The sequence below is a fragment of the Balaenoptera acutorostrata genome, chromosome X, assembly GCF_949987535.1.
Source record: "Balaenoptera acutorostrata chromosome X, mBalAcu1.1, whole genome shotgun sequence".
Taxonomy (NCBI): Eukaryota; Metazoa; Chordata; class Mammalia; order Artiodactyla; family Balaenopteridae; genus Balaenoptera; species Balaenoptera acutorostrata.
Window position 1 is genome coordinate 11830504 of NC_080085.1, and position 26287 is coordinate 11856790.

Genomic DNA, 26287 nt, shown 5'->3' on the forward strand with positions numbered 1-26287 from the left:
TGTACTAAACTCTTCAATCAAAAGACATAGATAGGAAGAATGCATAAAACAAACTATGATCCAACTATATGCTGTCTACAAGAGACTCACTTTAGATCCAAAGACACAAGTAGATTGACTGTGAAAGGATGGAAAAAGATATTCAATGCAAATAGTAACCAAAAGAGAGCTGAGGTGGCTATACTAACATAAGTCAAAATCTCTTAAAAGAGGCAAAGAATGACAATATATATTGATAAAAGAGTCAAATCATCATGATGATATAACAATCCTAAAAATACATGCACCAAACAACAGAGCCCCAAAATATATGAAGCAAACCTTGATAAAATTGATGGAAGAAATAATACTTCTACAGTAACAGCTGGAGACTTTAATACACCGTTTTCAGTAATAGATGGAACATCAATACAGAGATCAGTAAGGAAATATAGGATATGAACAACACTATAAACCAACTAGACCTAACAAACATATAAAGAATATTCCACACAACAACAGCAGAATACACATTCTTCTCAAGTGTACATGCAACATTCTCTAGGACAGACCATATATTGGGCTACAAAATAAATCTTAATAAAATTTAGAAGATAAAAATTATAAAAAGTATTGTATCTTTTCCAAACATAGTAGAATGAAGCTAAAAATCAATAATAAAAGGAAAATCAGAAAATTCACAGATATTTGGAAAATAACACACTCTTATACAACCAATGGGTCAAAGAAGAAATCACAAGGGAAATTAAAGAAGAATGAAAACAAAAACACAACATACCAAAACTTATGGGATGCAGTGATAGCAGTGTTCAGAGGGAAATTTATAATGTAAATGCCTTCATTAAAAAAGAAGAAAGAAAATAGCGGAGTAGAAGGATGTGCTCTCACTCCCTCTTGTGAGAGCACCAGAATCACAACTGGCTGCTGGACAATCATCAACAGGAAGACACTGGAACTCACCAAGGAGGATACCCCACGTCCAAGGACAGAGGAGAAGCCACAATGAGACGGTAGGAGGGGTGCAATCAGAGTAAAATCAAATCCCATAACTGCTAGGTGGGTGAATCACAGACTGGCGAACACTTATACCACAGAAGTCCACCCACTGGAGTGAAGGTTCTGAGCCCCACGTCAGGTTCCCAACCTGGGGGTCCGGCAACGGGAGGAGGAATTCCTAGAGAATCAGACTTTGAAGCCTAGTGGGAATTGATTGCAGGACTTCGACAGGACTGGGGGAAACAAAGACCCCACTCTTGGAGGGCACACACAAAGTAGTGTGCGCATCGGGACCCAGGGGAAGGAGCAGTGACCCTGGGGGAGGCAGAACCAGACCTACCTGCTGGTGTTGGAGGGTCTCCTGCAGAGGTGGGGGGTGGCTCTGTTTCACCGTGGGGACAGGGACGCTGGCAGTGGAGGTTCTGGGAAGTGCTCCTTGGCGTGAGCCCTCCCAGAGTCTGCCATTAGCCCCACCAAAGAGCCCGGGTAGGCTCCAGTGTTGGGTTGCCTCAGACAAAACAACCAACAGGGAGGGAACCCAGCCCCACCCATCAGCAGTCAAGTGGATTAAAGTTTTACGGAGCTCTGACCACCACAGCAACAGTCAGCTCTACCCACCACCAGAGCCTCCCATCAAGCCTCTTAGATAGCCTCAACCACCAGAGGGCAGACAGCAGAAGCAAGAAAAACTACAATCCTGCAGCCTGTGGACCAAAAACCACATTTACAGAAAGACAGACAAGATGAAAAGGCAGAGGGCTATATACCAGATGAAGGAACAAGAAAAAACCCCAGAAAAACGACTAAATGAACTGGAGATAGGCAACCTTCCAGAAAAAGAATTCAGAATAATGATAGTGAAGATGATCCAGGACCTCGGAATAAGAATGGAGGCAAAGATTGAGAAGATGCAAGTAATGATTAACAAAGAACTAGAAGAATTAAAGAACAAACAAACAGAGATGACCAATACAATAACTGAAATGAAAACTACACTAGAAGGAATCAATAGCAGAATAACTGAGGCAAAAGAACGGATAAGTGACCTGGAAGACAGAATGGTGGAATTCACTGCTGCGGAACAGAATAAAGAAAAAAGAATGAAAAGAAATGAAGACAGCCTAAGAGACCTCTGGGACAACATTAAACGCAACAACATTCGCATTATAGGGGTCCCAGAAGGAGAAGAGAGAGAGAAAGGACCAGAGAAAATATTTGAAGAGATTATAGTCGAAAACTTCCCTAACGTGGGAAAGGAAATAGCCACCCAAGTCCAGGAAGCGCAGAGAGTCCCATACAGGATAAACCCAAGGAGAAACACGCCAAGACACATAGTAATCAAAGTGTCAAAAATTAAAGACAAAGAAAAATTATTAAAAGCAACAAGGGAAAAATGACAAATAACATACAAGGGAACTCCCATAAGGTTAACAGCTGATTTCTCAGCAGAAACTCTACAAGCCAGAAGGGAGTGGCAAGATATACTTAAAGTGATGAAAGGGAAGAACCTACAACCAAGATTACTCTACCCAGCAAGGATCTCATTTAGATTTGATGGAGAAATCAAAAGCTTTACAGACAAGCAAAAGCTAAGAGAGTTCAGCACCACCAAACCAGCCCTACAACAAATGCTAAAGGAACTTCTCTAAGTGGGAAACACAAGAGAAGAAAAGGACCTACAAAAAGAAACCCAAAACAATTAAGAAAATGGTCATAGGAACATACATATCGATAATTACCTTAAACGTGAATGGATTAAATGCTCCAACCAAAAGACACAGGCTTGCTGAATGCATACAAAAACAAGACCCATATATATGCTGTCTACAAGAGACCCACTTCAGACCTAGGGACACATACAGACTGAAAGTGAGGGGATGGAAAAAGATATTCCATGCAAATGGAAATCAAAAGAAAGCTGCAGTAGCTATACTCATATTAGATAAAATAGACTTTAAAATAAAGAATGTTACAAGAGACAAGGAAGGACACTACATAATGATCAAGGGATCAATCCAAGAAGAAGATATAACAATTATAAATATATATGCACCCAACATAGGAGCACCTCAATACATAAGGCAACTGCTAACAGCTATAAAAGAGGAAATCGACAGTAACACAATCATAGTGGGGGACTTTAACACCTCACTTACACCAACGGACAGATCATCCAAAATGAAAATAAATAAGGAAACAGAAGCTTTAAATGACACAATAGACCAGATAGATTTAATTGATATTTATAGGACATTCCATCCAAAAACAGCAGATTACACGTTCTTCTCAAGTGCGCATGGAACATTCTCCAGGATAGATCACATCTTGGGTCACAGATCAAGCCTCAGTAAGTTTAAGAAAATTGAAATCATATCAAGCATCTTTTCTGACCATAACACTATGAGATTAGAAATGAATTACAGGGGAAAAAACGTAAAAAACACAAACACATGGAGGCTAAACAATACGTTACTAAATAACCAAGAGATCACTGAAGAAATCAAAGAGGAAATAAAAAAATACCTAGAGACAAATGACAATGAAAACACGACGACCCAAAACCTATGGGATGCAGCAAAAGCAGTTCTAAGAGGGAAGTTTATAGCTATACAAGCCTACCTCAAGAAACAAGAAACATCTCAAGTAAACAATCTAACCTTACACCGAAAGAAACTAGAGAAAGAAGAACAAACAAAACCCAAAGTTAGCAGAAGGAAAGAAATCATAAAGATCAGAGTGGAAATAAATGAAATAGAAACAAAGAAAACAATAGCAAAGATCAATAAAACTAAAAGCTGGTTCTTTGAGAAGATAAACAAAATTGATAAGCCATTAGCCAGACTCATCAAGAAAAAGAGGGAGAGGACCCAAATCAATAAAATCAGAAATGAAAAAGGAGAAGTTCCAACAGACACAGCAGAAATACAAAGCATCCTAAGAGACTACTACAAGCAACTTTATGCCAATAAAATGGACAACCTGGAAGAAATGGACAAATTCTTAGAAAGGTATAACCTTCCAAGACTGAACCAGGAAGAAATAGAAAATATGAACAGACCAATCACAAGTAATGAAATTGAAACTGTGATTAAAAATCTTCCAACAAACAACAGTCCAGGACCAGATGGCTTCACAGGTGAATTCTATCAAACATTTAGAGAAGAGCTAACACCTATCCTTCTCAAACTCTTCCAAAAAATTGCAGAGGAAGGAACACTCCCAAACTCATTCTATGAGGCCACCATCACCCTGATACCAAAACCAGACAAAGATATTACAAAAAAAGAAAATTACAGACCAATATCACTGATGAATATAGATGCAAAAATCCTCAACAAAATACTAGCAAACAGAATCCAACAACACATTAAAAGGATCATACACCATGATCAAGTGGGATTTATCCCAGGGATGCAAGGATTCTTCAATATATGCAAATCAATCAATGTGATACACCATATTAACAAACTGAAGAATAAAAACCATATGATCATCTCAATAGATGCAGAAAAAGCTTTTGACAAAATTCAACACCCATTTACGATAAAAACTCTCCACAAAGTGGGCATAGAGGGAACTTACCTCAACATAATAAAGGCCATATATGACAAACCCACAGCAAACATCATTCTCAATGGTGAAAAACTGAAAGCATTTCCTCTAAGATCAGGAACGAGACAAGGATGTCCACTCTCACCACTATTATTCAACATAGTTCTGGAAGTCCTAGCCACAGCAATCAGAGAAGAAAAAGAAATAAAAGGAATACAAATTGGAAAAGAAGTAAAACTGTCACTGTTTGCAGATGACATGATAGTATTCATAGAGAATCCTAAAACTGCCACCAGAAAACTGCTAGAGCTAATTAATGAATATGGTAAAGTTGCAGGATACAAAATTAATGCACAGAAATCTCTTGCATTCCTATACACTAATGATGAAAAATCTGAAAGAGAAATTATGGAAACACTCCCATTTACCATTGCAACAAAAAGAATAAAATACCTAGGAATAAACCTACCTAGGGAGACAAAAGACCTGTATGCAAAAAACTATAAGACACTGATGAAAGAGATTAAAGATGATACCAACAGATGGAGAGATATACCATGTTCTTGGATTGGAAGAATCAACATTGTGAAAATGACTATACTACCCAAAGCAATCTACATATTCAATGCAATCCCTATCAAATTACCAATGGCATTTTTTATGGAGCTAGAACAAATCATCTCAAAATTTGTATGGAGACACAAAAGACCCCGAATAGCCAAAGCAGTCTTGAGGGGAAAAAACGGAGCTGGAGGAATCAGATTCCCTGATTTCAAACTATACTACAAAGCTACAGTAATCAAGACAATATGGTACTGGCACAAAAACAGAAACATAGATCAATGGAACAAGGTAGAAAGCCCAGAGATAAACCCACGCACCTATGGTCAACTAATCTATGACAAAGGAGGCAACGATATACAATGGAGAAAAGACAGTCTCTTCAATAAGTGGTGCTGGGAAAACTGGACAGCTACATGTAAAAGAATGAAATTAGAATACTCCCTAACACCATACACAAAAATAAACTCAACATGGAGTAGAGACCTAAATGTAAGACCGGACACTATAAAACTCTTAGAGGAAAACATAGGAAGAACACTCTTTGACATAAATCACAGCAAGATCTTTTTTGATCCACCTCCTAGAGTAATGGAAATAAAAACAAAAATAAACAAGTGGGACCTAATGAAACTTCAAAGCTTTTGCATAGCAAAGGAAACCATAAACAAGATGAAAAGACAACCCTCAGAATGGGAGAAAATATTTGCAAACGAATCAATGGATAAAGGATTAATCTCCAAAATATATAAACAGCTCATTCAGCTCAATATTAAAGAAACAAACACCCCAATCCAAAAATGGGCAGAAGACCTAAATAGACATTTCTCCAAAGAAGACATACAGATGGCCACGAAGCACATGAAAAGATGCTCAACATCACTAATTATTAGAGAAATGCAAATCAAAACTACAATGAGGTATCACCTCACACCAGTTAGAATGGGCATCATCAGAAAATCTACAAACAACAAATGCTGGAGAGGGTGTGGAGAAAAGGGAACCCTCTTGCACTGTTGGTGGGAATGTAAATTGATACAACCACTATGGAGAACAATATGGAGGTTCCTTACAAAACTAAAAATAGAATTACCATATGACCCAGCAATCCCACTACTGGGCATATACCCAGAGAAAACCGTAATTCAAAAAGACACATGCACCCGAATGTTCATTGCGGCACTATTTACAATAGCCAGGTCATGGAAGCAACCTAAATGCCCATGAACAGATGAATGGATAAAGAAGTTGTGGTACATATATACAATGGAATATTACTCAGCCGTAAAAAGGAATGAAATTGAGTCATTTGTTGAGATGTGGATGGATCTAGAGACTGTCATACAGAGTGAAGTAAGTCAGAAAGAGAAAAACAAATATCGTATATTAACGCATGTATGTGGAACCTAGAAAAATGGTACAGATGAGCCGGTTTGCAGGGCAGAAGTTAAGACACAGATGTAGAGAATGGACATATGGACACCAAGGGGGGAAAACTGCGGTGGGGTGGTGATGGTGGTGTGCTGAATTGGGCGATTGGGATTGACATGTATACACTGATGTGTATAAAATTGATGACTGATAAGAACCTGCAGTATAAACAAACAAACAAACAAAACAACTAATACTAAACTTTCATTGGGTTATTTGTATGGAAATATGTTAATATAAATGTTTCAGATATTACATGAAATTTCTAAAAATCTTATACGTTCTGGTATAATGTTATAAGTCATAATCCTAGTTATTACTTTAAAATGTATATCTCAGAAATAACTAATTTTCTTGTCAACTGTATTATTATGAACTTTCATCAGATCTTTAACCGTGGTCATTTTTAAGTCTTTTGTCATTTACAGACAGTTCTGGGTGTACTCTGATGCTTTTGCAAATATGTTCCTATAAAAGGGTTTCATCTTCAAGAAATTCATGGAAAAGACTCTGACAAGTACAGGTTTCTGGTAACTGACTGTACTGCTGAATTGAATGAATAAGCATTTTCAGAACTCTAATGAAAAACTGATGAACTCATAAAAGTGCTAACAAAAGATCAAGATGAAAAAAAAAATTAATTACATGGGACTGAGTGAACCGATGAGGATGATTATAATTTTTGTGACTTTCTGTTTGAATTAAAAAAAAAAAATCCCACAGGGACTCAGAGGCAAAGAATATGCAAATCAATTTTCACTGCAAAGTAAAGGAGCTGTTACAGTGGAGGATTACTGGACTGAATGTCAATATTATGACATAGTATGAGTGTGTTTCATGTTTGGTAATTGCAATCATTGTTGCTTTTGTTGTGGTCATCCATGTACAATGCTTGGTGTCAGTCTATTTATCTCTTGTAAAAATAAAATACAGTGTGTGTGTGTGAAAAAAAAAAGAAGAAAGATCTCAAATCAATAACCTAATATTACACCTTGAGGAACTAGAAAAAGAAGAGTAAACTAAACCCAAAGCTAGCAGAGGAAATAAATAATAAAGATCAAAGTAGACAAAAATAAAAAAGAAAATAGAAAAGCAATTAGAGAATCAACAAAACCAAAAGTTGGCTCTCTTAAAAGATCAACAAAAATTACAAAACTTTAGCTAGACTGACAAAGGAAAAAAAGAAGACTCAAATAATTAAAATCAGAAATGAAAGTGGGGGCATTACTACTAACCTTACAGAAGTAAAAAAGAATTATAAGAGAAGATTGTAAACAAATTAGGTAACCTAGATAAAATGGACAAATACCTAGAAATACAGAAATTACCTAAACTGACTCAAGATGAAATAGAAAAATCTCGGACTTATAACAAGTAAAGAAACTGACTAAATAATCAAAAACCTTCCAACAAAGTTCAGGACCAGACGGCTTCACTGGTGAATTCTTACAAACATGTAATAAGGAAGAATTAACACCAATCCTTCTCAAACTCTTCCAAGAAATAAAAGAGGAAAGAATACTTCCTAACGAGGTCAACATTACCTTGACACCAAAGGCAGATAAATACACCACAAGAAAATAAAATCACAGACAAATAACCTTTGTGGATATAGATGCAAAAATCCACAACAAAATAGTATCAAAACAAATCCAACAGTGAAGTAAAAGGATTATACATCATGGCCAATAGAGATTTATCCCAGGAATGCAAAGGCCGTTCAATATAATGAAATTGATCAAAGCAATACACTACATTAATAGAATGAAGGAAAGAAAACATGTGATCATCTCATTTGATGCTGAAGAGGCAGTTGACAAAGTCCAACATCTTTTAACAGTAAAAAAGGAAAACCACTCAGAAAACTAGGAATAGAAGAGAATTTCTTCCACACAACAAAGAGCATTTATGAAAAATTCCCAGCTAACAACATAATTCAACTGTATGCCTTCTACAAGAGGCATACTAAATGGTGAAAGACAAAGCTTTCTCCCTAAGATCAGGAACAAGACAAGGATGCCTGCTTCCACCACTGCTATTCAGCACTTTATTGGCAGTTTTTTCCAGAGCAATTAGATAAGAAAAAGAAATAAAAGGCATCTAAATTTGAAAGGAAGAAGTAAAACTATCTCTATTTGCAGATGACATGGTCCTATACATTTAAAACCCCAAATAATCCAAAAGAAAACTGCTAGAGCTAATAAATGAATTCAGTAAAACTGCAGCATACAAGATCAACACACAACAATCAGTTGTGTATCTGTACAACTGCAATAAACAATCTGAAAAGGAAGTGAAGAAAACAATTCGATTTACAATAGCATCTAAAAGAATAAAATACCTAGGAATAAATTAAACCAAGGAGTGAAAGATTTGTACAAAGCAAATCACAAAACATGGCTGAAATAAATTAAAGACTTTAAAAAACGGAAAGACACACCATGTTCATGGGAAGAAATATTTAATAATGATAAGGTGTAAATACTATGCAAAGCAATCTATAATTCAATATGACTCCTATAAAAATTCCAACAGCCTTTTTTTTTTTTTTTTGCAGAATTGAAAAAGCCAATCCTCAAACTCATATGAAATTGCAAGAGGCCCTGAATAGCCAAAACAATCTTGAAAGAGAAGAACAAACTAGAAGGGTTCACAATTCCTGATTTCAAAAATTACAGCAAAGCTACAGTGATCAAAACAGTGTGGTACTTACATCAGCATAAACATCAGTTCTATCCAATGGAATAGAACTGAGAGTCCATACATCTATAGCCAATTGATTTTGACAAGGGTAGCAAGTCCATTCAGTGAGGGAAATACCAGTCGTCAACAAATGGGGCTAGGACACCTGGATTTCTACATGCAAAAGAATGAAATTGGACCTCTATCTCACATCATATACAAAAATTATCTCAAAATAAATCAACGGCTTAAATATAGGGCCTCAAACCATAAATCTCTTAAAAGAAAACAGGAGTCAATTTTTATGACCATGAATTTGGCAGCTGAATGTCTGTTTGTTTTTGATGACACCAAAGCATGAGCAACAAAAGAAAAAATAGGTAAGTTGGACTTCATCAAAACTAAAAACTTTTGGGTGTCAAACGACATTACAAGGAAAGAGTAGAGACAATCTACAGAATGGGAGAAAATATTTACAAATTACATGTCTGAGAAGGGTTTAATATCCAGAATATATAAAGAACTCCTGCAATTCAGCAACAGAAAGACAACCCACCCAATACAAAAATAGACTTTTCTCCAAAGAAGATAGCAAATAATCACATGAAAAGATGCTCAATGTCATCAGTCGTTAGGGAAATGAAATTCAAAACCACTTCACACCTACTAGGATACCAATTATCAAAAAATGGAAAGTAAGCATTGGTGAAGATGTGGAAAAATTAGAAGTCTTATACATTGCTTGTGGCAATGTAAAATGGTGTAGCCAATGTGGAAAACAGCATGGCAGTTCCTTAAAAAGTTAAACACAGAATTACCATATGACCCAGCAATTTCACTCCTAGATATATACTCAAAAGAATTGAAAGCAGAAACTCAAAGAATTCATTGCAGCATTACTGACAATAGCCAAAAGTTGAAAACAGCCCAAGTGTCCACCAACAGAAAAAATTTTTAAATGTAGTATATATACAATGGATTATTACTGAGCCATAAAAAAGAAGTTCTGATACATGCTACAACATGGATGAACCCTGAAATCATTATGCTAAGTGAAAGAAGCCAGACACAAAGGACAAATATCGTATGATTCTACTTATATGAAATATCTTCAATAGACAAATTTATAGAGACAAAGTAGATTAAAAGTTGCCGGGGGGGCTGGAGAGAGAGAAGTATGGGGCACTATTGCTTAATGGTTACAAAGTTTCTGTTTGAAGTGATGGAAAAGTTTTATAAATAGATAGTGGTGATGGTTGCACAACTTTGGGTTTGACCTTAGAAGTTTTATTAATGGACTAGAGTTAACATTTCAAGGAACACTCATGAAGGACTGAATGAAACAAAGAAATGATTTTGATCTTGAAAGGGAGAAAAAATTGATCTGCAGGAACAAATCCCCCTTGTTAAAGTGCAGACCACTTCAGCAGGACTTGAATGGGGCCTGAGTTTCTGGGACCAGCAAGGTCCCAGGTGGTGCTGATTCTGCTGATCTTCCAACCCCGCTTTGAGTAGCAGGGGATACAATAGTTACGATGCACTATTCACAGTGATCCTATTCCCTCTTACGGCGAATTTGATCAATTGATCCAAAACTGAAGATGTTAATGAGCAATAATCAATAACTCTATTATCCCTCTCAAGTAGCATAACTGTAACTTTACTTGGGTTACCAAAACAAATGCCTTACTCCAAAGAAGAGTCTGAGAGAGATATTTAGCAACAAAGAGGATCAGTATGGGATGAGGCTTGTTATACCTTGTGCTGGGGGTCAGGGAGGGGAGCCATTTTTCCAAATCCCTATGAAGTATTCTAAATATATTTTTTACTTCCATTTATACTTGAGTTATGGCAAGGTTGTTCTTTCTCATAAGAATAAGGCAAAAAATAAAGGAAGAGAGTGAGAAAGAAAGGAAAAGAGGGAGGGAGAGAGGGTAGACGGGAGAGAGGAGACAAGGAAGGAAGGAAGGGAGGGAGGGAGGGGAGGATAGGGATATGAGAGATTAGATGTCTACATAATTCTTCTTCCCAGTCAAATTCTCATCCAATTCACTTTGGAATATCTTTGCTGATCAATCAATTAGATGAGGTTAACTAGTGTTAACTCTTTCTGCAGTTTATAGAACACATTCATTCGCTGGTGCTCACATCTAAGAATGTGTTCTTGTTAATTAGAACACCTTAGCAGATTATTGGGCTAAAACACAGAGGGAAGGTTGTGCTGGCACATGTCAGGATAACTCTTAAAAGTGAAAAACAATTCTATCATTCAACCCAAAGAACTTGCAGGCATATTCCCATATTTAGGTAACTTCTATCCTTAGAATGAGTCTATTGGCCTCAGGCATTCTATCCCTGTAGTTTAAAAAGATGTCCCTAAAGTTAGGCAGTTTCTGCCTCTTACAAACTCTGTGACCTTGGGAAAATTAATGAATTTCCTTTATGCCTCAGTTTCCTCATCCATTAAATGGGGGACATGGAAGCATGTAATTACTGAAGAATGAAATAAGGCACTCATTGGCATGCAGCGAGGTTTTAATATATGTGGGCTCTTATTATACGCATGTGCTAATCCCTTATCAAAAAAAGTTACTTTTTTTCTTCCCAAGGTTTTATATCCAAATGCAAATGAACCTTAAGGCAATGCCCAAGATTGAAGCGATCAGATGTAAAGGATTAAATTATCCCAGAAATGTACAAACCAATGGGAAATACCATGGTTGGCAGGTCAGAGGATATTATGCAATGAATCCAGTGCAGCAAAGTGGTTGAAAGTTTAGGTTTTTGGAATCAGAATGATGAGACATTGAGTCTCAGCTTCTCTAATTACTGTGGCATGACTTTAAGCAAGTCACTTAACCTCTCTAACCCCCAGTTTCCTCATCTGAAAATATTTATTGGAGCAGTAAAACAATTCCTCTCTTGTGAGGATTAAACTAGGTAATTTTTTTAATGTGCTTAGTACAGTGTGTCAATATGTGGTGGCTTAAAAAATATTTTGAATTCTAGCAATATACTCACACTGTCATTTACTGGGAAGGTTAAAAACAGATATATGATGGTAGGACCCAGCCTCCTAATTGGTTTCAAGCCAGGTGGGGAGGCCAGAAAATCAGATAATGTACAGTACAGGACAACCTACATTTGGATTTTCAAATTCTTCCTGTTAAGATGACATTTCTCTCTTTCCTGTTTCTTTTCCCACATCATTCATTTTCTGTCTTGCATATAAAAATTCATGAAAGTTTTCCATCCTGAATTGGACCATCTAAAAGGAAATATTTTCTTGTGAAGAGAGGGAAAAAAAGCAAAGATACACAATTTCTCATGACATGCCTCTACCTTGTCTAATTTATTTCGTATTAGCAGAAGAATATATTTGTTATAGAATAAAATTCTATGGCCAAGAAAGAGACTCTTTTTGTTTTTTGTTTTGCTTTGTTTTGTTTGTTTTGAGTAACCAAAACAGAAAAACAAAATCAAGCAGAGTAGGAAGTGACCATGGAGAAGAAGTCAATTTGGCAGATGCTGAATAACAGAGGGATGAACTAAAAGATGGAATATTTCAAAGATGCAGGCTGAAAATGTTTTGGTAATATGGTGGTACCTATGATTCCATGCCTACAAACACTTCTTTAAAAATAAACACATTTTTTTTTTCACTAAAAACAGAAAGTTAGTTATGTTAAAAAGAAAAACAGCTCAATACATCTCTTTTACCCAAACTCCTTGCTCCTTCTTTTACCAAAAGTCCTTGCCTGGGGATGTACATTAGTTGTTGAGCCCTTTTCCTTTCCTCATTTTGAGAACTCAACGTGGACTTGTAGAAGTAAAAACATGGCGCTCAATTGTGGCCACAGCTGTGTTTTACTACCAGCCTTTGAGGGAGGCCTCAAGTCAAACTCCTCCTCATTCAGATCCTACCGACTTGTTGGGTACTGAGCCAACTGGGGTGTAGCTTGCACCAGGTTGCTGAGCCTTTGTCAAGTGAAAAGAGACAAATTTCCACAGGGGAAAGCAGTGAGTGAATAGACAGTTCATGGCAGTATGAACCATTTCTTATCTCAGAAAGCATTATGGGGAAACTACATGAGGGCAATAAACATATTGCTCAGCATAACATGAAACTGGAAGTCATCAGAAAGTGATTTATCTGTTGTCAGAGGGCAAAGAGTCTGTGGCCATACCCCTTGAACACGTCTGATTATACCTGATCTCTGAAGCTAAGCAGAGTCAGGCCTGGTTAGTGCTTGGATGAGAGACAAAGGGCAAGAGGAAAGAGAGTTAGTCCCTCCGTCTCTGGAGGAAAAAGTAGGCTCTTTGTTCACAGCACATCTAGGATTAATAAATCTTTCTTTACAGTATATTTACTGAGGCAACAGTCTGGACATTAAGTGACACTGCTGTGTTTGTTTCTTAAAATGAGCTAATTTTCTTTGATTTTGTATTTCTGTGCATCATTTTTCATTGGGGGGGGTGGTCACAGGATATAAAGAAGGAATAGGGTAAATTCAGAGGTATCGAGAATCCAACTAGATCCACTGATTTAAAGGGTATCACATGAAAGTAGGTGGATATTCCTGACCCATCCACAGTTCAAAACGCAGCTCCATTTAAACTCATAAACGTGGGCTATTTCATCACCATGGGCGCCTACTGTTGACATCTACAATGTTGATGAGCCTAAGGTCAAAGAAAGTCACCCACCCAAAAGGCAATTTTGATAGCAACTATTGACAGTGAATTCCGTTTAGTAGTCTTCAGCTTATATTTTCCAAATCCAAAACTCTTCAGGGTAAGTTATCATTGCATAACTGTCATTATTGGAAATGCTAGTGGGAATGCTATCACTGTTAACCTCTCTGGGTAAAACTTTTTTTTTTTTTTTGCAATCTCACCATCATTTTAATTTTGTTTACATCTCTAGTCATTTGCACAGATGTTGATGGAGCTGTATTTTTGCTTCAATGTCTCTTGCAACATTCTTATTGCGTTCTGCAGGTCCTCCAGTAAACGTTACTTGCAATATTTTTATCAACAGTTTTGGATCAGTCACAGAAACCACCATGGTAAGTGCTACAACGCCACTGGCAAGAGAAAAACGTGACTTGATTATGCCATGAACACAACCTGTCAAATTTTCTATTTATTGTTCAACTTGCAGGGCCTCCTGTAAATGTTACCTGCAACATATTTATCAACAGCTTTGGGTCAATAGCAGAAACTACAATGGTGAGTGGGACTGAGCACTGAAGCCATCGTGTGAAGGAATGGGATATGTGATCAAAGAGTACTGTTGTATATTTGTGGGACATTTACTGAGTGCCAGTTTCCAAGTTCATTCACCTCTAGAAAACAATTAGTTATTTATTTAAAATTCAATAATCTTTTATCCATCATGCCAGAGAAATTTTGGAAACACGTGATGTTCGGTTAGATTTAGGTAGAATTATCAGTATTAAGCATGGTTTATAGTTAAGGATATTTAAATATTTGCATCTCCAATGTTTCAGAAATACAAATTTCAAAGTTTGGGAGATATTTTTCATATAATGGGAAGTTTTAACATAATCAAGCCTCAGACATGCTACATTTAAGACAGGGGTACCCAACCCCCCGGCCTCGCACTGTTACCGGTCTGAGGCCTGTTAGGAACGGGGCTGCACAGCAGGAGGTGAGTGGCGGGCTAGCGAGCGAAGCTTCATCTGCCGTTCCGCATCGCTCGCGTTACCACCTGAACCACCCAACCATCCCCCACCCCCACCCCCACCCCGCCCCCGGTCCGTGGAAAAATTGTCTTCCACGAAACTGGTCCCTGGTGCCAAAAAGGTTGGGGACCACTGATTTAAGATATACGCCAAGGAGCTGATCTTACAATGAACACACACACACACACAGACACACACAATTTGGTGGCAATAGAAAGTTGTTCCAAGTTCAAAGCAATTACATCACATGCATGGCTTTTCCAAAAAAAGAAAAACATAAACATAAAAAACTAATAAAAACCCATCACACTCTAAGGGCAGACATGTTTCACATATATGAAAAAGATGTCAGATACTGTAAAATCCACCAAGATTCCTTATCAGTGTCAAGATGCTGTTGTTGCCTGTGACACAGCCTATTAGATCAGTAGACTTACAGTGCTAGGCTATTGTGTGGAGATTACATTTTGGGTAAAACATTTTCTTGGCCCCCATGCAATTTAAGTCCTAAGTCAATTGGCTGGTTCAAATTTTCAGTACTATGTAAAGTATACAGCCATATTATTGGATGAGATAGAAATAAACTATAGTTGAGCTTGACTATACTACTATGGTGGCCGATGTCCTAGAAACACTCAAGAAGTGAAATAATGAGCATAATGCCATTGAGAAGTAAAAAATAGTGTTCCCCTGTGTTTATGAATTCTCTCTTTTAGGCTACCAGGATTGTGTTTAACAAATTACTGTACTTTTTGGTGTCCTTGATGTTAGAAAAGAATAATTTACCTCTTATCACCCCTTTCCACTGGCAAGTCAGACATAATGCAACTCTACTACCCGTTTTAATATTATTCTGACACAGCATTGTCCAGAAACGAGACTTTTGGGGCTTTGACAGTATGTAGTGCATTAAGAATTTTACCCAACCAGGATAGTTTTGATAGGGTTATTAAATGACTCATAAGAAAAGCTGAACATGGAAAGAAGACTCCAACTCTGTACTTGGCATTCAGTTTCTGTCTCTCCCCTCCTGGTTTTATCCTGGTAACAGAGGGGCAAATCTTCCAGACGCCCAAATCACTATCACCAGCTTTACACGATGGCATTCAATGACAATATTTGCACGACCTAACGCTGATTGCATTAATTAGACCCTTAAGTTGCTTTGATTAAATCTCCTCATTGCATTTTACCCTCAATCAAAAATGTAAATGTGCACCTTTTCAGTGTTCATTAATGCAAGAAAAAGCTAAACATTTAAGGAGATGAAAATGGAAACGATGGATATCCTTGCTTTCCTGTGTCTTTAAGAGCTACCGAAGGTGTTTAATAAATGGGCTGCTTAGGTGCTTCATGGCCACTTACTAAGGTGTCCTTTGTCGTGTTTCCTATGCGAAAATTTGGAAATCGTTGTCCAAGTGTAATATCAACAGCCTGTCTATTCTGCTGTATGAGACGTATTGAATCGCATGATCAGAAGAATGATGTGTATTGTGCTTCTTTTATTTCTTAGCTTCTGATGTAATGACAAACTGAATTTGGCTTTTAAAAAATATCTTTTATTTTCTTCAATTATGGCTTTTGTGTGAAACTAAAAAAAAAAATGATTTTTGAAACTCTACCATGCTTAAACCAAAGAATAAATCCTCATGTCATGTAGGGTAGGGACTGGCAAACATTTTTCTCTAAAAACCCAGACAGTAAATACTTAAGACTTTGAGGACCAGACAGTCTCTGTCACAACTACTTAATTCTGCCCTTTTGGCGTAAAAGCAGCCATAAACAATAGTAAGCAAATGGGTGTGGCTGTACTCCAAAAAAAACTACTTATAAACACAGGCTATGGCCAAATTTGGCCCACAGGCCATAGGTTGCCAACTCCGGGATCTAAGGCACCACTATTTAAAATGGACATTATTCAGGGGCTCATAAGAACATAAGAATTGCTCCACCTTGAAAAGGTCTTACTTTCCCAGACCCCTTAGGCCCTGCCTGGGGATCTACCTGATGTACCCACAGAGTGTCATCACAGCCTGAGCTTCCCTTACCAAAACCCTGAGATTCTACCATCCATGAATATTCTCACAAAATGTGACTCAAAAAAATGGTCAAAAAAGTTAAACAGAAACAGATTCTTTCTTGAACTGTCTTTAGTTGGAGTCAAGACATCAGGCCCTTAGGTTTTATGCACAGTAATATATGTAGTCATTGAGGACGTTGATTAGTGCTATGGGGGGGGATAATAGTTTTGCTTTCTCTGTTTTCTGGAATGATTATTTTCCAAGAATGTCTCAGAATTTTGAGTTTCTGAACATGTTGATTTCCCTCTCTTCCCTCATGTCCCACTCTTATCCCACGACCCTTGATAGCACTATTGAAGAATTTAGTTTGGATGTTTGTTTCTAAATAAGAGGCAATAATTATCTGTTTTAAGAATGTGATATGACTTTCTTTTGGTTCTATCCACTCTGCCCTCTTATGTTTGATAAAATCCCACTAAATTACTGCTGGTACTAACTGCCCACAAAGATTAGGCTCACTTACAGACACAGTATTGCCTCTTACTCCTTTGGTATGTTAGTATTTAAAGACTGTGCTCACAGGACAATATATTTGTGTTATTCTAAGGAATATTTTTATGGATCATTATGATCATGCACATTATTTCAAAATATGTACTTCTGTTCATTAAGAGTCACAGGGACCTGGTGATGTTCATTACTAGCTGACCCTGTGTTAAAAGTATTCAGTGGAACAATTTTTTTTTTTTCTTATGATTCCAAAAGACTCAGAAGACCAGTAAGGGATGTATGATGAGACAGGTTACCTTTCAGTTTTGGAACGTCAGTTTACCATTTCCTTTTCTTTCTTTCCCCTTTTCCTTTAGCTAGTGATGGCAAGTGAATTTACAGGATGAGGAGTGTATTTGCAACCGCCTCCTTCCTACTATAAAGGCATAGTTTGGGACTATCGATAATGTCAGTAAAGGTCAAGAGTATTGGCATGCCATCTGCATACAGCTGTCCCCAAGGTTGGGCCATCAGAAAATGGAGAAGAGATAGTCTCCTCAAAGCTTCCAAATGACTGCCTGGAAGGATGTGGGTGAATAGAGTGTGATTTGGACCTATGGGTGCTGGAACACTCCCCATGCTACAGCAGCAGACTCAGACCCTTTCCTCATTTAATATTGAGAGATTGCAATAGGGGGAAGGGGGTAGAAAGAGCTGAAAGTGTACAAAACGTGTCCACTTGGAGAGCATCTCTAGAATATGGTTCCAGCTCCCCAAACTCTTACCCAAATTCCACGTGCTCTGCTGGTTACCGCTACAGGGTGAAGAGTTGTTTTATCTCCGATCTGAAATCACTTTCCTAAAGAACTGGATAAGGTGTAGATAGCCCCTTAGGAGAATGCAGGCTATGCTGTAACTGCTGGAATGACATTACAGGCTCCCTTTCATTCTATAGGTGCATAAGCAACTCATAAGGAGATGCTAACTTACCAGGAATAGCAGGTAGCTACATTCCTTATTTCTGACTTTTTAAGGGAGAACCAAGAATCTACCTAACATTTTGTTAATCTGAGATATAAGGTGTCCTTGGTCTCTAAATTAACAATGCAATGTTAAAACCTGGATTCATCATAAAGCAACTGCCCCCCCTCCCATAATTTCAAATTCAAAGCTAACTTCCCATATTCAAAGCTAGCACAGACTCAAGATGATGAAAACTTCACTGCAGTGTAGCTAGAAGTTAAAACTAAAGTGCCATATAGGTCTGTGGGAAATCCACAAAGCATATCTTTGTCTCTAATAACTTTATAACATAATTGGATTGAAAAATATATACCTATAAAAATAAAAAGAGAGTAGTAGTAAAGTTTAATAACAATACTTATGAGACAGAGTGGCAATCTCTATGTACAAATGCTACACTAAATATAATAGTAACAGAATAATTCAATTTAAGGAAACAATCTTTGTGGCAATGGGCATAGAATTAGAAGGTACCAAGAAAAGTAAAACTTTAGAAATTCTAAATTTGATATGAAATAACAGTATGGAATATAGGTACTTTTATTAACTGTGTTAAGAATATAATAAAGATTCTATGACTTACATATAGCTTTTGAAAAAATAAAAGATATGTGTATGTATTTACACACATACACATGTGCACACATACACATATATATATATATACACATATATATATATAATATATATATACATACACACACACTTTTTAATTTGAATGTTTCCATTACCTAATCTAGTACCCAGAGGGTCAATCATAGGAAAACAAATTTTAATACAAGGAAATACATCATTTATTTGAAGTAGAATCTGTCTCTGGAGAGAGAAGGCAGTATAAAAGAAAATTCAGTCTACACTTAAGCATGTCTCTTAATATTTACTTCTTTAATATTTCATTAAACCTAGAAGCAAGAATAAAGACAAAGAAAGGCTACAGAGCAATATAACTATCTCCTGTGGTTTGGAATATCTTGAGAGAATAAACCTATCTGTAAATAAACAGAGGTGATGCATAGATAAATCATGCGTCAAATTTGTACCCTACATTGAAAATGATAGTGAACTGAAAGAATTACAGAGGCACAGCCCCGGAAAATCTTTTCTTTGGCTATCTACTTCTCTATATCCTTGGGTGTCCTTTTCTATTCTTAAAGGTTTTAAGGGTTGCCATTTATTTTGGAATAATGTATAGCATCATGAACAAAATTATGGAAAATTTTAATTCCTATACATTATAAAGAACAAATACTCCCAAAATATCTAATAAAAGTCTTGTTTCATATAAATCCTGTCACTGTGGCGTAAAATGTATTTTGTCCTCTAACTTTTCCACTTATTCTTGCTTACGAATAGGCTAATTAATTTATTTTAAATTAACTGTTAGATATTTAATGGTTCTATTGTGATAACATAGATTCAGTGCTCTTTTTAAAGTTCTGATATTAGGAGAACCTATTTTATTATTTTAAAAAATAAAATTCAAAACAGAAAAGCAGGAAACACTGGAGAAGAATACTTGTGGGAAAGACTTTTTAAAAAGATGCATTAATACATTAGCTGGGAAATTTTATATTGAGATTTTTTTTTTAAAAAAAGGTCAGTGTTTTCATATTGTATGTCACTAATGTAATATTCTCTAGAGTCTCTCAAAATGCATCTTTAAATCATTCTCAGGTTCAAAGGAGGACTGCGACGATGTTGTCCTGGTGATTTTGCTGCCCAATGCTCGCTATCTGGCGTCTCATGGCCTCTCCCATTCTATGTTTCCTTCTTGGGTGGGGGGCCTCAATGGCCTCCCAGTGGCCTAAGAAATTTAACCCATTCACCTCTGTTATTTCCAGCTGTCATTACTTCTTATACTTAGAGTTTTTCTACCTCCAGAATTGGCTAAGAGATGACATCCTCTTCTCTCCTACTGAAACAAGCTCATAGACCCCCACACACAAAATTTTATGAAGGATAATTGGTTCCCACCCTAAGGGAAATAAAAGGGGTAGATGTCACACAGTGGAGACACTGCATTTTTTTCCTTCAGGAAACCTTAAGAAAATTTCACAGCTGATCTATCCAGTGCCTATTTATATGCAAATTGGATTATTATATTTTCAATAGCCCCTGTTTTGATTTTCTACAAATCACACATTCCCACTCTTTACTCACACAAAACTCCAAAGGTTCCAGTCACTCCTGTTGCCGATGAAACACTGAACTGGTAATCTCTTTCCAGTTACTACCCTCTGGTCCCTTTGGACAATCCCCAAAATGCAAAATATGTGATGGGGAGAACTTTGAGGTTCTGCCATTCTCTTGGCTCACTCGTGGAAGGAGGGGGCAGCCAGTGAGCAAACAGAATGGGATGGAAGCCTGGCTGGCCTCACAACAGCACCCTCTTAGGTCTGGGAATTTGCTGTGCAAGCCTGGTATAATCCCAAATAAAAGTCAGCTGATAAAATTTTCCAAGTCAGAAAGTCCTTATGTTGTACAACAAAGAAACGTACGGTTATTTCTTTTAATATTTCAGCTTTTCCTAATAAGCTGGGTTCTGATGACTGATTTTCAGAAGTTAGTAACTACTTGATTATTAGCATTCTTTAAACCCACACTGGGCACTCTTTCTAAGAACTGCCACTTCCAAAATACTCTATCAGCCTGATCGTCAGGATGGCTGTATTTGGGGGGAAAAGTCATGGTAATTTGTGGAGTTTAGTAATAAGCAGAAGGAACTGGATTTGAAGCTCTCTTCCATACACCCTGATCTTTATAACTTACTTACAGATTTTCTTTTGGATCTAAAGGGATTAACCAAAACCGACCAACCCGAGGTGGTCTCCATTGTACCTGATAGAGTAACCAACCATCTGAGTTTTGCCTAGGACTGAGTGGGTTCCCTGAAAGCTTCATTTTTACCTGAGGCTAAAACGGGAAAGTTCTCAGGCAAACCGAGGACATGTTGGTCACTGTTAGAGAAAAGTAAACAATGACTCAAAATCCAGATGCCCAAACAAAGATGTGGAGACAAAGCAAATGAAGGTGAAAAGGTAAAGGAAAGAGAGTAAGATGGGATGAGTATATATCACCCTAAATGATCACAGTGGCAGATGTGGACCACTGTTAGCTCTGAACCATAGTCCTGCTTGACTAGGGAATACTGTTGAAGCCTTTATTGAGTCTGCTCTGTCAAGCGAAGCAACAGTTTCCATGAACCTAAAGACCTTTGAGTAGAAATCCTCTGAAGAGAAGTTACTGTCCCAAGCTGATTCATTAGCACAGAAGAAAATTCCCATGCCAAGTGGGAATGACAGGGTGTACCTGAGGCTCCCACAGGGAGGCACACCTTTATCAAAAGGTGCTCAGATTAGGAAAACATGAAAAAGATTTCTGTTTTGATGAAGCATCCAGTTGACTACTGTAGATACAACCCATTCAGAGAAATGATAAAATATTTAAGAATTTCAAAAGTAAGTAGCTGTAAGGGAATTATCTTGTCAACATGAACCATCTTAATATTTATGTTGATGAATTTAAAAAATATTGCCCCATCATGTCAGAGTTTTATGATAAGATTTCTACTACCAAAATTACAGAGTGGGTTTTCTTCTGCCCAGAGCATCTGAGCAGATTGAAAATAGAGATCATGTCATTTCTGATTTGGAAAATGAACTGGTTTTATTTGACAATCTGTCATCACAGACTGACTCCTGTACTTATCATTACCTTTTTCTACAGCAAAATCAGATTGAGTTAGTATTATTTCCTCCCAGAATGATTAAATGAAACAAAAGTTCAACCAGCTCAACTCGTTCCATTAGTGTTCTGGTTTGGTCAAGTCTTCTTTCCTTCTCGCCTCTGTTCCCACTCCTAATAGAATTGAGTGGTTTATTTTGACCAAGATATACACAGCTGGGTTTACTCAGATACCAACACTGCATGCATCGAATCAGGCAGAAGAGTGAGGGGAAAATATGCCAGAGTGGGCAAGAAGTAACTCTTATGCATGGCGTTTCTGTAGGACTACCGAGTGAATATTTTTCTGAGACAACAGTGGAATGATTCACGGCTGGCTTATAGCGAGTACCCTGATGATTCTCTGGACTTAGACCCATCGATGCTGGACTCCATTTGGAAACCAGATTTGTTCTTTGCCAATGAGAAGGGGGCCAACTTCCATGATGTCACCACCGACAACAAGTTGCTTCGCATTTCAAAAAATGGCAAAGTGCTCTACAGTATCAGGTAAGCTTCCTTCGGCTGCCCCCTGCTTCCTTCTCCATTTTTCTCCTGACCTAGAGCTGCATGATTCTGCAGGGCAAGATGTATATGAATATTATCCTTTGTGGTCTCTTGTTTATTATTTAAACTTAAAGTTGGTGAGAGTGCCAGTGGTTCCCATGGTCTCAGAAATGTAATTCACCATAACCAAAATATATTTGGTACGATGGTGGGTAGGTGATGGTATCATATAAATATCTGCACAAATGTGTTTCTATTTATTATTTTATTTTATTTATTTATTTTTGGCTGTGTTGGGTCTTCGTTGCTGGCACGGGTTTTCTCTAGTTGCGGTGAGCGGGGGGTACTCTTCTTTGCGGTGTGTGGACTTCTCATTGCGGTGGCTTCTCTTGTTGCAAAGCACGGGCTCTAGGTGTGCAGGCTCAGTAGTTGCGGCTCATGGGCTCTAGAGCGCAGGCTCAGTAGTTGTGGCTCACGGGCTTAGTTGCTCCATGGCATGTAGGATCTTCCCGGACCAGTGCTCGAACCTGTGTCCCTTGCATTGGCAGGCGGATTCTCAATCACTGCGCCACCAGGGAAGCCCCACAAATATGTTTTTGATTGGTTCAATAAAGGAAGTGCAGGCCCTTTGGTTCAATTACCACTGAGAATAACATACAAATTCTCATTTCAAATAATTATGCCATTCTATAGCATTTAAACACACACACACACACACAAAGATTCAATGGCTCAGTATCGTCACTGACAGCATACTTTGAGCTCAGTGAATGGAAAACTGGTTCTAATCCCAGATCTACTTCTAACTAAACATGTGATCTTGATCTGTTAACTTTTCTTGGGCTTGAGCTTGGGATAGAAAATTTCTCAGATGCATTTTTGCTTTTTTATTCAAATATGATCTTCTCCAGAATATTTATCACCCTACAATCAAAATAATCACTCCCTTTTTGGAACTCTAATAATAGTTTCTCTGTGAATCTGTAAGGCTCTGACTTCTTCCTACCCCATATTTTGGCTACTTCTGTACACAAATATAGCATAAGAACATAGACTTTTGGAATCAGACAAACCTAGAATTAAACTGAAGCTTTGCCACTTACTAAGTTACATAAGCTATAACCTTCAGTTACCTTAATTGGAAAATGGGAAACACCATATTTATCTCAGAGTATTCTTGTGAGAATGAATTATATACAGCAGAGGTCAGCAAATATTTTCTGTAACGGGCAGATGGAAAGTATTTTAGCTTTGCCGGTCAGACTGTCTCAACTCTGTCAGAGCTACTCAACTCTGCCATTATAGCACAAAACAGCCATAGACAATACTCAAACAATTAGGTGTGGCCATGTTTCAATAAAACTTTATTTACAAAAACAGGTGGTGGACTAGATTTAGCTCTTTGGCCATAGTTTGCCAACCCCTGATATAGAGTAAATAAAAATACTTGCCACAGTTCATGACACAGAGTATGTTCTCAATAAATGAAATGATGGCTGTTTGCACTTTTAAGTTAACATTCTTTCTAAATAATAAGCTCTTTAAAGCCAAGATATTCGGATTTTGCATCTTTTGTAACCCCTCCCAAAGGGCCAAGACAGTGTATTGTATATGAGAGAAATCGAATACATTGAATAAATATTGACATTTTAAAGATCCTTTAGAGAATTCCGCCTTTCTCTCCAATCTTATTACCAAAAAAAAAAAAAAAAAAAAAGACAGCTAGTGTCTTTGCAAATGATTTTCACAAGTTTGCAGACTCACCACCACCCAAACTGTATTTCACAACTCTATATACAATTTAGGTCTGTACTGTATATTCCATTCTTAACCTAGTAATTTCACAGCTTGCTGATAGCAGATAGCTGCAATGTCTTTTGGAAGCAAAGAGGCTGCTCATTTGTAAAAAGTGGCAAAGTCACCGCTTCCACAAAGAACCAGGGAAACTTCCCCCACTTTATTTTTAAGAAACTTTACATTTATTTTTATAAAAATTTTTAAGGAAACACAGAATATTCCACATAGTGATGCATTTGGTGTAAGATGCAGTATTGGGCACAACCTAAGTTGATGTGACCTGATGAAATGGGACATATATAGAGCATGGTGCTGGGAAGGAGAGTTATAAAAAGCAGCACAGGGTATCAGCTGCTCCAGCTAACCCTCTGGGCCTTGGGTGGCATTTGCTCTAGTAAATACCTGGCATCATGCACTGCCGAAATAAAACCAGGGTTTTTTTTTTCCTTCTGTTCTATAAAGGCCCTTCCATTCTAGAACCATGAAGAATATAATGTTCCCGAGACTCGATCCAGAGGCAATTCTTCTATCTCTGGTTCCCAGTAGGCTCTGAAATACCCCAACAATTGTTTTGGGTTGGGTGGAGTTTGTCCTGTGGCAGGCTGGTTTAGACTTTCCCTTCATTGTGGGTATTCTATGAAATCAGGGGAAAGACCCTTGGTGTAGGAGAACTGGGCACGCCATTTTAGGGAAACACAGCTCTTGGCAGATTTGAATTGCAGGAATCTAATTACTTGCCTGGAAGGGTTTTCAATGAGCCAGACACTGTGCTGGGCCTAGAGATCCAGAGCTGAGTAAAATGTGGTCTCTGTCCTGGAAGGGCTCCAGTCTAACAAGGCAGGCAGACATAAGATAAATTGAGTAGTAGGAATAAATAGGGAAGAAGGAAAAGAAAAGTGGCTCTAACTTTGCAAACGAATTCTGTGACTCAAATATTGTTAGAATTTGGGGGTCGGCACCCACACTCCTGTTTACTTGAGTCACTGGACTCAATTTAACTAGAGGGTAAGGAGGAATTAGTGCTAATATATGCCCAGCTGCAGGTCCAACTCAAGTTTAAAGTACAGTTTCTGGTGTCTTAAAGGTGCTGGAAAGTCCTTGCTGACATTCCATTAGGAAGGACTTTCCCTCAACTCTCAGGTTCACAATGCAAATACCCCCAGGAGAGGGAATATGCTGTCCTCAATTCATACTAAGCCATAAAGAGCTGATACGAAATTTCCTTTCTGATAGTAGGCTTAATGTCTGCGAAGAATAGTGAGAAAGAGCATGTTGGATGCCTGAGAGGAAAAATCAGATAGGACGAAGAGAGTTAAGAAAGATAGAAGGAAGGCATACAACAGAAGTACCAAAGATAAACTCATGAATTGCCTCCACCTGACACATTTTAATAATTACTTCAACATTGGTCCACATTAAAAAAATAATGTTCTATGGTTATGTTTTGTATTTGAATTTTCCTGAAACCTAAAGCAAATGGATGGTAGCATTTCAGCCAGGAAAAATTCTATGCTTTCTTAGCTTTGTAGGAGCAGAGGTAGAATTAACTCTGCATGGAAACCAAAGCCCAAGGCTTTGATGGCTAAACAAAACACAAAGAGAACTATGCAGCCCATTGACTCCATAACAAGCAAGATCACACTTCCCAAGAGGTAATATATCTGTTTGCCAGAAGACAAAGATTTAAGAAAGGGAGTGACAGTAGGCCAGAAATCCATACATGTCCTGCAGATTCAAACACCTGAGGCACCTGAGTAAAATTTAAACAAATCTTTTAAATAGGAACCAAAGGTCTTA

General features: G+C 37.6%; 1 protein-coding gene across 2 annotated transcripts in view; it reads left to right on the forward strand.

Moving 5' to 3' along the window:
* Window positions 1–26287, forward strand: part of GLRA2 (glycine receptor alpha 2) — a 186457-nt gene that overhangs the window by 34030 nt on the left and 126140 nt on the right. The window contains exons 3-4 of one of the 2 annotated variants that reach the window (XM_057538474.1): window positions 14224–14291; window positions 22473–22696. In XM_057538474.1, the coding sequence (XP_057394457.1) occupies window positions 14224–14291; window positions 22473–22696 (292 nt within the window). Of the gene's footprint in view, window positions 1–14223; window positions 14292–14386; window positions 14455–22472; window positions 22697–26287 lie in introns of both variants that reach the window. The other variant, XM_057538473.1, reaches the window with a different exon arrangement.